Source organism: Lipophrys pholis (assembly GCF_963383615.2).
Source record: "Lipophrys pholis genome assembly, chromosome: 19".
In the NCBI taxonomy this organism is placed as follows: domain Eukaryota; kingdom Metazoa; phylum Chordata; class Actinopteri; order Blenniiformes; family Blenniidae; genus Lipophrys; species Lipophrys pholis.
Genome location: NC_137647.1, coordinates 13,802,125 through 13,814,344, shown reverse-complemented (window position 1 = coordinate 13,814,344; position 12,220 = coordinate 13,802,125). Strand labels below are relative to the sequence as shown.

General features: G+C 39.4%; 1 protein-coding gene across 1 annotated transcript in view; it reads right to left on the bottom strand.

Moving 5' to 3' along the window:
• Positions 1 to 215: 215 nt before the first annotated feature.
• The window catches only part of LOC308124859 (ras-related protein Rab-26-like), a 47,004-nt gene continuing 34,999 nt past the window's right edge, over positions 216 to 12,220 (bottom strand). The window contains exons 6-9 of the mRNA XM_080488212.1: positions 4,010 to 4,075; positions 3,535 to 3,591; positions 2,146 to 2,222; positions 216 to 1,791 (exon numbers count right to left, since the gene is read on the bottom strand). Coding sequence (XP_080344338.1) covers positions 1,692 to 1,791; positions 2,146 to 2,222; positions 3,535 to 3,591; positions 4,010 to 4,075 — 300 coding nt within the window. The 3' untranslated portion in view covers positions 216 to 1,691. The remainder of the gene's footprint in view (positions 1,792 to 2,145; positions 2,223 to 3,534; positions 3,592 to 4,009; positions 4,076 to 12,220) is intronic.

The following is a 12,220-nucleotide window of genomic DNA, read 5'->3' as shown; positions in this document are numbered from 1 at the left end:
AGCTTAATGTTAATTGTTTAATTTATGTGAGAATTAGAATTTCTTGATTTTCTAATGCACCACGCACATATACACGCAGAGAACAATTTGCTTTAAACAGTGGCAAATACGTGGACATTCGTATGGACAGAATCGTGGAATTGATGGGTAAATTGTATTTGAAGTCAGAATGAAAAACGTGACTCTCATAATAACTTTTAAATCATTTTTTTTTTAATGGTTATTAACTTTCAGATACAAGAGAGAAATTACAGATATAAATTTATCACATTTAAAAAAAAAAAGAAAGAAAAAAGATTACTCTGAACTTCATTAGCATTAGGTACTGTACAATAAACTCCATTTATATAGTTTCTGTGGTTAACATAGTGTACTCAAGCAACAGTCATGTAAAGAAGCATGTGCTTCTTCTATGAGTACATTAAAACTGTTGGAACAATATAAGAAACATACAGGTAAAATATTCAAGAAAGAATTAACATTGTACAGCCAATATAGAAACAATAGAAGTGAAAATAGAACATGAAGCAGCTGTCTACTACAGTTTGCATGGACGACAAATAAGGTTGTAAACATGAAAACATAAGTTTACATAAACAATACTTTAGATAAGCGTAGCATGTGATTCTCTTGAGGTTTGGTCTTTTTCTTTTTGATTGGTATGGCAGGGTTATGGTATAACCCACTGAAAAACAAAACATACTAGTGACGTGATCTATTTGGTCTAATGAATACAGCCTTCAAAGCTCAGTCAGAAATGTACCCCTCTGCCCCCACCAAATGCTTCTTTTTATGGTCTAAAGTGCAATTTTGCTCTATTTCAAATCATTTACATGCAAATAAAAAAACAAAACATTTTTTGTTGGCACAATACTCACTGATTACATACAGCCAGTAAGAATAGTAAGAAGAAAAGAAGTTGCAATTGGGCTCTGTGGTAATAAAACATTGATCAACGGACTGCAAGTGTTTTGTCTGACCAAGTAGATTTGTTACTGTATCCTCACTATGAAACAATTAATAAAATAATGCTTTTGTATTTGAAACGGCAACAACTGCTTGTTAATAGTGTCCCTTTAAGTGATACAAACTATCAAATATGAATTAATGCTGGTGAGCTGAAGCGGCTCCAGTGAGCTCCGATGAATCACAATGAGTCGGGATATGTACACTGAAACATGAGAAGAACGTTCATCACTGCACATTGAGTATACCGACAGTCATTAACAACAACTTATACTGACATTTTAGGTAGACAAATCACAAAATGCATTTTGTTTCTGCAAAACGTCCATCATTCGTGGCTCTAATGAATCCTTCCACAATGCGATCCTCGCAGGGTCAATAGGATAATTATGCATTGAATGTTATGAATGCAAATGTCCATTAACAGTGTAATGACTGAAGTCTGATGCCCTTTTTTTGCTAATTACCACCTGGGGCTACATCATTCACAGCTACAGAAGGAAGTGGGTGAAAAACAGGACACACATGGATAAGAGGAGCTGGGTGAAGGATTAATGTAGTTAGACGAAGCACTTTGAGGGAGGAGAAACTGAAACCTGACAGGGTTTATACCTCGCTGGAGCTGACTCCTCACATCTGACCACACTTGATGTGAACACATGCAAATGAGTGATGCACACGCGCGCACGCACATGACGGATCAAAAGGGAGACTGAGGCAGGTATTTAAGTCCTGCAGCAGCCAGCACCCTTCATCTCCTTGTTTACGTATTCCTGGAGCTTGAACTTCTCAATGGGATCCTTCATGGACCTGTGTTTCAGCTCCCTGAGACAAGGGATACATGAACAGAGAGCTCAGTGTGTTGGCCTTCAAACATGAAAACACATCAAATTCTGTGTTCTATAATTCTGAGTTACAACATTTTTCTTTTTCTGAGGAATATTAGAAATCGTCAAAAAAAGTCTTGAAACCAGAGTATGGCTATTACAATGACACATTCATATACTTGTCATTATGACAAGTATATGTCTAGGTTATCCTAGAAAAAAAGAGCAATGCACCCAATGTACATTTTTTTGATCCAGCAATAATATGAAGATAAATTCAGGTGACCTAATCATACGAGGGTCAATGACTCTATTACCAACACTTGAATGCATAATATTGAATAACACTTACTTGGCCACAGCTGTGAATGCCAGCTCCACATTGAGACCTGACCTTGCGCTGGTCTCCATGAAGGGGACTCCAAATTCCTGCAGAGGCAAAGAGAAGATTGTTATACACACCACAACCCACCAGACTAGAAGACATAGCCATTGGATGAGATTTATGTTGGGGTTTGCAGTGGAGTTCAACGGCACAACTTTTGCACTGTGCACCTGTTAACTGCGGCTAATTTTGTTCTGAGGTGACGAATTTGTCTCCAAGCTTTATTTCTGCAGGGGAATACAAACCGCAACAATAACAGTCTTTGTTGCTTTACTTTCTGGGGAGAATTTGTTATTTTGAAGCAGTATTATTCTTTGCAAACACTCTTCACCGGAGGTCTGAGTGCTGATTCTTCCCCTTCAAAATGTATCGCATGAGCCTCGAGTTAGAAATTTGAATTTAACCATTTAACCATGCTAATGAAGTTTGGGTATACATGCATTCAAAAACCTTGGAACATTTATGAAAATAAATAATTACAATTCAGAACTGCTGACATTGTATAAGTGGTTTGGCTGTTATAACAAAAGTAAACAGCAGCGGCATACCAAGAACAAAAAAAGACTTTTGAAATAAAAACCAAAAGAAAAACCTAATTATAAGCAGCTCTCCTAAAAATACATAAATAGTGCAGCCTCCAAGCATAAAAAGAGTCTTTTTTAACTTTGACATTTATTTTTTAGATTTATGCATTATTTGCTCAACCAAAGGCTGGGCTCAAAAACTATATGAGCAGCAGCCAAAGAAGCCCGAAATGTCTCCATTAGGCTGTGATGCATATTTTAGATAATATCAAAACTGTTTTTCAGTGCCACATGTGTCTCTTCAAATGCAGAATAAGAGTCCTCTTGAAAAATATCGTCTGCTGTGCAAGAAATAACTTTTGTAAAAACTACAGGGAGCCGGTAACGGCTCCGCTTTAAGCTGAAGTTTATCACAGAACAATGGAAGTTTTCATGACTGACGTGTCTGCATATCAATGCAGAAGCGAATCAAATTGAAATAGAGAAAGACTTGTATTGATCTACAAATTTAATACTGGTTAGCAAAAGTTTATTATCCAAAATCTTGTTCTTTGCAGGTATCGTGTTTCTCTTGAAACAGAAAGAAATCCAGGATAAACAGTGAAACTGAAAAAGTAATTGAATCCCTACATAATCCTATCAATGGCCACAAAATGAAAAAAATAAAATCAATCAGTCATACAAATCCCTTTCGAAAATGACAAGAAAGGACACAATACTGCTTTCAGTGTTCAGGTAATGACACGCCAACCTTAAAGAAAAGACGGGAACAAAGTTTTTGCTTCACATTTTATGAGAACTCAGGCCAAGATGATGCAATGCTGTTCTTTACCTTGGCAAGTCTCTCGCCGTCCTCTCTCTTCACCACTCTGTCATGGGTGGAGTCAGCCTGGTCAGACAGGGAAAAGCAAAGCAGACATATCAGCATCATGCTTCTCCACTACTGGTGAGACTACGACATTATAGCCGACTCAAAGGAGGCTCATTTTACAGAGGCAGATTTTAAAAAACCCCGAATATATTAGAATATTTACATATATTATCATGTTTTTTTGAGCGGCGACGTGGTGTTGATGTGCTTAACACTCTTGTAATTCAGAAAGAATAATCCTGGTTTGACTGCATGTTCTCCCTGTGCATGCCGGGGTTTTCTCCAGGTATTCCAGTGTCCACAGCCTAAACGCATGTGTAGGACATCAACTGAGCTCGTATAATTGATCAGCTATGACTGAAAGTGCATTATCTGTCTCTATTTTGGGCAAGGCAGTCTAGAAGACACAAAAAGAGAATGAAATGTGATGCCTTGCCTTGTTTCCCAGCAGCATGAGCACCACGTTCTGTTGGGCGTATTCATGGATCTCTGTCAGCCATGCCTGTTAAACACATGGAGAAAAAAAAGAAGAAAAACAACGACATGGAGGTGTTACCAAAGAAGACAAACCAGGTGTAGAAAAAGGAAAATGAGTGAAACCAACCGGAAAATATGTGTTGCACAAACATAAAGAAGGCCTGAAAAGGAAAACCTTGTCTGGGAGTTGACAAGGACAAACCTGCACTTGGAATCTAATAAGATGAAGTTTTGAATTGGAGGAAATAAAAAGGGACTTTGGTGGCTTTCAGAAGATGAATACAGAAGGAATGAAAAGTTGATGGACAGATGAGGCTGAAAGAAATAAAGCAAGGACATCAAGATCTGGATATGAAAGCAGAGGGCATGTGAGGAAAAAAGGAAGTAAGTACTGTAAGTCATCATTACAAACATCAGTTTAATCAACACTGTCGGCTGCTTCCTGTTTCGACTGCAGTACGATCACAGGGGAGAGATAAAGCCTGGCAGGGAAGCCAACAGCTCTTGTGACTGTACGAGCTCAGAAAGAAAGCAAAACGTCCGCTCACCGTTAATGAGAGATTAATTAGCTCGGAGGAACACCTGCAAACCTTCCTGCTGAAATAATACCCCTCATCTCAGCACACTGCCTAATTGTACCCGCAGTGAATAGCTCCACGCCGGGTTTCTGGTAGCTCAATCTGAGCTTTCCTTCAGTGTTCCTGCCCCGCAGCTGTCTTTCCTCTCACAGCTCCTGTTGCAATGAATTTTGATGATGACTTGGTGTTTGCAAAGAGGTTTCACGGAGGTGACCTCCAGGTAAAAAGGCCACGGCAAATAATCAGTGACGAGATGGACAGTGTGTTGACTGTGGTGCCCGTTTCTGTGTGTGTGTGTGTGTGTGTGTGTGTGTGTGTGTGTGTGGGTGGTGGACACTTTGCAAGTGTCAATTGGAGTTGCCGGCGAATTATGTACACATTCATTGGAAATGCGTTATGCTGATGAGAGCTGAAATTAAACAGCAACTCTCTTCTTACTAATTATAAAGGTATGAATATAAACACGCCACGGCATTGGCAACCAAATCAATATAGCACAAAAACGAAGCGATAATCCAAACAAATCCCCCGTCTTCAAATCCTGTTGGCAGTCTGTCGTTGTCTCCAGCTATCATTAAAATCCAACCTGCGATCCTTTTGTTCAGTCAGCTTCACATCTACCAGGATGATGTAAGGACCTTGACAGGATGATGTAATTGCACAACAAAAGGACAGACGTAGGTGCACACACAAATAAGAGATCACTGCCATCCCATCAAACACAAGACTTAAATTGAAATACTTTATTGCAGGATTGATTGCTAAAGAGGCGAAAAAGAAAGATGCATTTTTTTATTACGATATGGTTTTTTTAAATGATGCGACTCGAGTCAAAAGCCAAATTTATCACAGTTCTAATCAACCCTTTCCACACACATACATATTCAGTTAGTTTAGCTCAACAGTTTTTAAAGGATAAAGGAAATGCCATGAATCAATAGGCAGAAGAACCCGTGAATAAAGATGAGGAAGATTAGACCTGTAGCATTTCCATAAATCAAAACATAGTTGATCGTTCACCGTTTTCTACATTTCGCTATAACTGTTCTGGAGTTTTTAGAAAGGAACTGCTGTGTACACTGTTGTTTGTTCACCTGCACACATTTTATCCTTCAGCCAATCCTGGATTTTATTGTGCAGCTGTTAAAGCGGTGCTGAATCGTTATTGTGTTGTGAAGTGCTTTGCAGTTAATGAGGTCAGAGAGGTCAGGTGATTTGGAAAAACCTGAGAGTCTTTAATCACTGAGCTCCACATGTGCACACTGAGGGACAGTTGAGAGATGAGAGCCTTCTGCTATGTTGAAAATATGGAAAAAAAAAAGATTGAGTTTGGTTTGAATTTATATCACTGCAGCTCTTCCGCATAGTGCTGAGGGGGTGAAATGTCACCGAGGAGCACGTTGCATGCGGCTCATCATTTGCTTCACGTATAATTCAACTTTTTCCACCTGGCTCAGGCACTTGCCATTGTTTCTCATCTTTAAAAGTGTCTCCTTTTTCAATTCCTCGAAAATGGTTTGCCTTCGCACGAGGGAGGAAACCTTTTTTTAAAAAAAATTTCAAAATCAAGTTTTCTTGTTTGTTTGGCCTTTGGTTATTGTTATCCATCTCCCAACCTGCAACCTCTCATCCTCCCACAACAGGTCCAAAGCCCTGCTGGATCAAATCTGACAGCTTGCCTCTGAGCGACTCTCTCCTTATGCTGTGATTACTGCTGATGAGCCATAGCCTGTAATTAGATCATTCGGCTGTTTATAGCACATCCTCTCATGGGTCATTTCACAGAAACAATGCCCGATTCCAGATGATGACGCTTGTTGTTTAAATCTTTGAGAAATAAACTCTTGTGCACTCTTTCGAAACGCAGACGAGTGACAGTTCATGCATCAATTCAGCAGACACTAAAGGGGATCGATGTGGTGAATTTCATCAATATCATTTGAATAAATAACACAATAAGTTAAACTGACTGTATTCACATACAATACATTTATATCACTTAGGCTGAGAACAAGATTGAAAGGATTGTGAATCTTATGACAAACTGCTGGAACTGTAACGGCACACACATCCACAAAAGAATATAACCAAAAATACTTCTGGAAATATCACCTCATGACAACGCGATCAAAAGTTAATATAAAACAGGCCAGCATTTGGTTACCGTCAGCTAATTCTGATAAACTCAACATGAATAAACACTGCAACAGACCTAATGTTGAATAATTATATTTTGGGCGTTTTCATGACTCTCTATAATACGAATGTGCATTGATTAAAAATCAGTAATGTGAAATATGCTGGGTTGTTTCATACTGAACATGAAAGCTTACAAAGCTTTCATTCCGTGATTCTGATCAAAAAAGAAAACGCTGCAAATGTGCTGGACAAGGCAGAAAAGCACCACATAGGTGCAAAAGAGCTGAGGGCAGAGCTGACTGAGGAGTGATAGCACATCATCCTACTCTGCAATGCTGATGCACAAAAACAATGTAGATTGCACAGCCTCAGATGAAAATCTCAGCCGTACCCCAACCACCAATCTAAAAAAAAGTCAACATGCGCAGAATAGAAAGCCGCATTTGGGTCAATCAATCCTGTTGCGTGCACACAGGTTTAAACAAAGATTACATTACATTGGCAAGATTTAAAGAAGTTGCACGATGAAGGTGTAACTCTGCTTTGTAAGTGTTTGCACTAAAACAAATGGAAAACATTCATTAGTTATTTTGTGAACATTTCAATGGTCCGGCCCAGCTGCAGTCAGACTGGGCTGGATGTATTAGTTTTTTTTTTTTACAAGCATCAAAGTACAGACAGATAAGAGTAACTGATGTATTTATCTGAGTAAATAAAGCAGATAAGGCTCCAAATATGTGTTCATATCCTCAGTGGACAGGTCTGGAGGAAACTGTGCTAGGTTCATGTTTTATTCAGGTTTAACCCCAGGATCTCTGGCCATATGCTCACGGAGCCAAATGTCAACGACAGTGCGACACGGTGTCAGGGGAGGCCGGCCATTAAAACTCCTAAATATAGTAGCTCTTAACTTGCTCAAAACTCAATTTTAAAAAAGACACACTTGATTTCAGTTCTTCGCTGTGCCCAGGATTTAAAATGCCAGATCAAAAATGAAAAAAACTTACTAGTGAGAAAAAAAAAAAAAGATTAGCTGCTATTTGCTCTCAAGCATAAAATATCAAAAAGTTTTAACGCCACATGCTGAAGTTTATGAGACGATCAAAGAAACAACAGCAGGGACACAGGAGATGGGAGGAGAGACGTGTGGGAGGGCGTCAAAACACAGAAAGACGGAGATGGTGAAAGACAAGACAAGGACCACAGAAGGTGCATCAGAAAGGAAGATGCTTTCGGCTGCATCGTGACATTGGAAAGACAAGTCGTCACTGGCAAAAGCATGCGAGGGTGCTTCTGATCTTGAATTGGCTTTTCTGAACATTGCCACTGAGAGGAGACAGCACACGCGTGCATCACTCCAGGACGTAAACCCGAGCAGGTCAGCTGTTGGCAGGGGATTTGTTCTGTCCGCCCTTTGTTCCCTTTGTCGCCTTCCTTATTCAGAAATACTGTGATTTTCTGGCAGCAATTTCTAAAATGATACCATCTCCCCGTGCTTTGTGTCCTGGAAGAATCCGTCAGTGATAAGGTGACGTCGCCGAGCGTTTTGTTTACAGGGTATTTTTAGAACGAGCTTGTAAAGGGTGAAAACAAACACAATGTGCCCACATGAGCCAGTGCCACAGACACAGGGTGCTTGTTTATGTGTAAGTCTAATAGCAGCTCAAAACGTTTGTCATTCCTCCTTCTGCTGTATGATCTGAAGTGTATTCCATTGCAAGTTTAATTGCAGGGTACATAATTCATCGCAAGGCCAAAGGTGGATACTGGGAGAAAGAGTGAACGGAAGTAGCATGGTTACTCATCTGCATTAACAAAAAAACAAAAAAAAAAAGGCTTTGCATTTCTGACAAAGGAAGAAAACAGTTTTACTCATACGATATGAAGTTGCGAGAACTCCCAAACCAGCACCGAAGGAGACGAATGACATCTTTCTTTTTCTCACAGCCCACGGAGAAGCTTGAGGAATTTTCTCTCTTCTTGCAGAGTCACTATATTCATTAACATGGCGTTACCAATACTAACAAAAAGACACGCGCACAGGATGAACATGCAAAACCACTGTTTTGTTCTCCATGCATTCAAATTCAACACGTATGTTCTGTGCAGGCTTTTCAAAAGCGTAGTTGATCGCATCTGATCAATGTTAATGTTATAAAACAGAGAATTCAATCATTCGATCCACTTAACAAAGACAAACTAGCGTCAACGGCAATGAAAAGCTGTTTGTTTTGGGAGGGAAGATTTGGCAATATTTACACCTCACAAATGCATGTTAATAAAAAAACGATAAACCCAGAGCATTGAGTGCAGAACAAGAAACTAATCTGGATAAAGAACAGCTGCAAACTTTATTCAATTGTTTGTATTTATGATTATTCTTAAAAAGGCAACGTTAACATTACAGTTGAAGCATCATACTGTAAACTCTTTCATCCAGTTAATTTCCAGGCCGTGCTTTAAGCATGAACGTGACTGAATCTATTCGTGGAACTTGCGGTTTTCCCACATGACCCCACTTTTCCTCCGTTGTACTTTTCGTCTAAGCAGATTTGCTATGGGTGACAACGCTATTCTCACCCGGCTTTGATCAGAGCATTACAGAAACAGACAGAGGAGAGAAGTATTTTTCCAACAACAGGCAGAGGGAGACTGAGCCGACCCAGACGAGCGAGGGGAAAGTAGGACTTCTCCCTGGAGAGAAGGTTTAGGCAGCTGAGCCAGGGTGACACCGTGTCACCTTCTGACACCAGAGGCCAGCACACACACATCCTGTCACACACACGCCTGCAGAAACACACAAGTAGACATTAGGTTTGATCTTGAGCTTGATCTTTATTCCACATTTGATCTTCTGCAGCCACATGAAAGAAATGTCCAAGACAAGAGTTTGGTAAACAACCTCTGTGCTATAAAACTCCCCGTTAAAAAAAAAAAGAAAGAGTCACAAAGAAATACACTGAGGAGCAGCAGCAGCAGCAGCAGCTTTGTGTTTTCAGTCTGTGGCCTGACAGAAAAGAAAAAAAGCTTTTATTGTTTATGTATGTATAGATAGATAGATAGATAGATAGATAGATAGATAGATAGATAGATAGATAGATAGATAGATAGATATAGAATTCACAGTTTTCGGCTACACATGTTTTTGCACGTTTCCCTCACATTCTGTTCCAAGAATGTGTGTTTTGATAAACTAATTAATTGGGTTTATTTTTTATTCCGCATGCATCCATTATTTAGAAATTAATCTCAACATTTTATTTTATAGTTTTAAAAGCTTTTACCTGTTGGATTTCCTTCCACTACACTTTGAAGCTTGTTGCTCTAAATACTTTTTTTTTTTTTTATCACTGAACATTAATTATCAATTAGTTACAGTTGCTAACATAAGTTGCTTAATTTATAAAAATATCGGATATTTCTTAGATTTGTTTGGCCTTTAAATAGCTCTATATGGGCATATCTTAAACAGCACTGATCCATCCATCCATCAATCCAACCATGAGACGATCAAAATTTATCGAATGCCAAAGTATTAAAGAGGAAATCAATAACATCACATTGTCAATATATAAGGAGAATGGAATGGAATGTGCACACATTGTCAGTGAAGTGCAAATGACGGGTCCTCAGGTTGAGAGTTGAGTCACAAACCTAGAAATGTGACACTTTGGTGGAATTGTATTATAATGACTAGATTTACCAACCAAAATTTCATGACAGAAATTAGATGCTGTCATTTACCCGCTCGGCGAGTGGGAGGTTTTACGACTGTGTGCACATACAGTTCTCATTATCGTGGTATACTCGATGACACCCCTGCCAATTTTTTTCCGAGAAACATGTACAGTGTGTCAGAGGAGAATGTGAGGCTTCGAGCCTTTCTGCCAATCCGGCTGATGTCTTGTCAGGCCTGACGTCAGTCCTTGTAAACACAACCCTTCGCTTTAAAGCGGGGCTTCATTTCTGAGACAATGCAGCAACAAAAGCTATTTCTACACATCTCAAGCCCATCCATCCTTTTTCAGATTGAATTCAAGGTAAGCTAATTGGCCCTGATGAACAATGGGCTAAAATACAAGTAGAGAGAAACACAGAAACACCTCGAGCCATTTATAGACTGCCCTGAGTCCCGGGCCCTGACAACGAGTCCTCCTCTGTGGGAGCGGTCCGACCTCTGAAGTGATTCTGTGTTAATGTTGTGTCTGGCTGCAGGCTAATTAAAACAAGAAAGTCTAAGTGAATTCTACTACAACAAGCTGTGTAATTGTACACACAGACTGTGGGTGGTATGCATTCACAGCTCCTTTTATTCACTTTACAAACTATTGTAGAAGTCCAGCATTTTGCCATGAACTGGTTCTCAACCTGAGGCGCGAAAGGTGGCACGTCATCTTCACTTTGACTTTAAGAGACATCAATGTGTTGATGTTGTGTAGCTTTAGAGAGTAATTATACGCACCACATGGTCAAATTACTTTAGCAGAAGTGAGGACATCAATGGAATCTCACAGAGCTCACTGTGACACATTTGTTTGTTTTCCATTATTCTTCCTCTACCGTGTAATCCACAGATTTGTCTCTGTTAACACAGTTGGATTGTTTGTAACGCGTGAACTAATAATTTTGCTTTGTTCCAGATTTCATAATAATTTGGTAAACGACACCTCTTTTTTAGAACACTTAATATTCTGCTCATACATACAACTGAGATCAATTTTCACAGCCTTTCTGGAAGAAAAATGATATGGTCCTCCATGATAAAAGGACTGGTGATAGAAAAACAAATGCTGCAGGAATAAAACTCCTGCATTTGTTCAGGCCAACAAGAGATAAAACACTCAGGAGAGACGATAGAGATAACGTGTGACTGATTTAAAGTTTTTGTAAGTATGCAAAATTTTGTGAGGAAGATCGAGTGTATATTTTTGGATAAAACTTCTTCTAAAGTGCTCTATCTCTGTACAAAGCGGGGGAAACGCAACTTTTCTGAAAGGCTGCTACTTTTCATGCACTCCACAGTCGTAGTAAAAAGTTCTTCTGCACATCAATGAGTAGAAGGACAATCGCAACAATGGCGGCCTCCAGAGTGTCATGACTCCCTGTCCATATTCTCCTGGGACTTGGTGGTTTTATACTTGAGAGTCACCAAGAATACCAATCCAACTTGGTTGTTTACAGTGTTTGTGCCGTTTCCATGGAAAGACATCATTTTGAAATCTTTGCCATGTAAACGCAAACCTTTTCTGAAACGAAAACGCAGTACTGAATAATGAATAACAATGTTTCATTTGAAACATAGAATAAATGGTTCCTATACTCACGCTCACATGCCACATGTATAATTTCTCACAGCATTCTGCAGTTATTGTCTAAAAGCTGAATGTCCTTTGTCACGATGAAAATATATTGTTTTGGCTGCTACTTGAATATTGAGACAAAAGCAATGACTC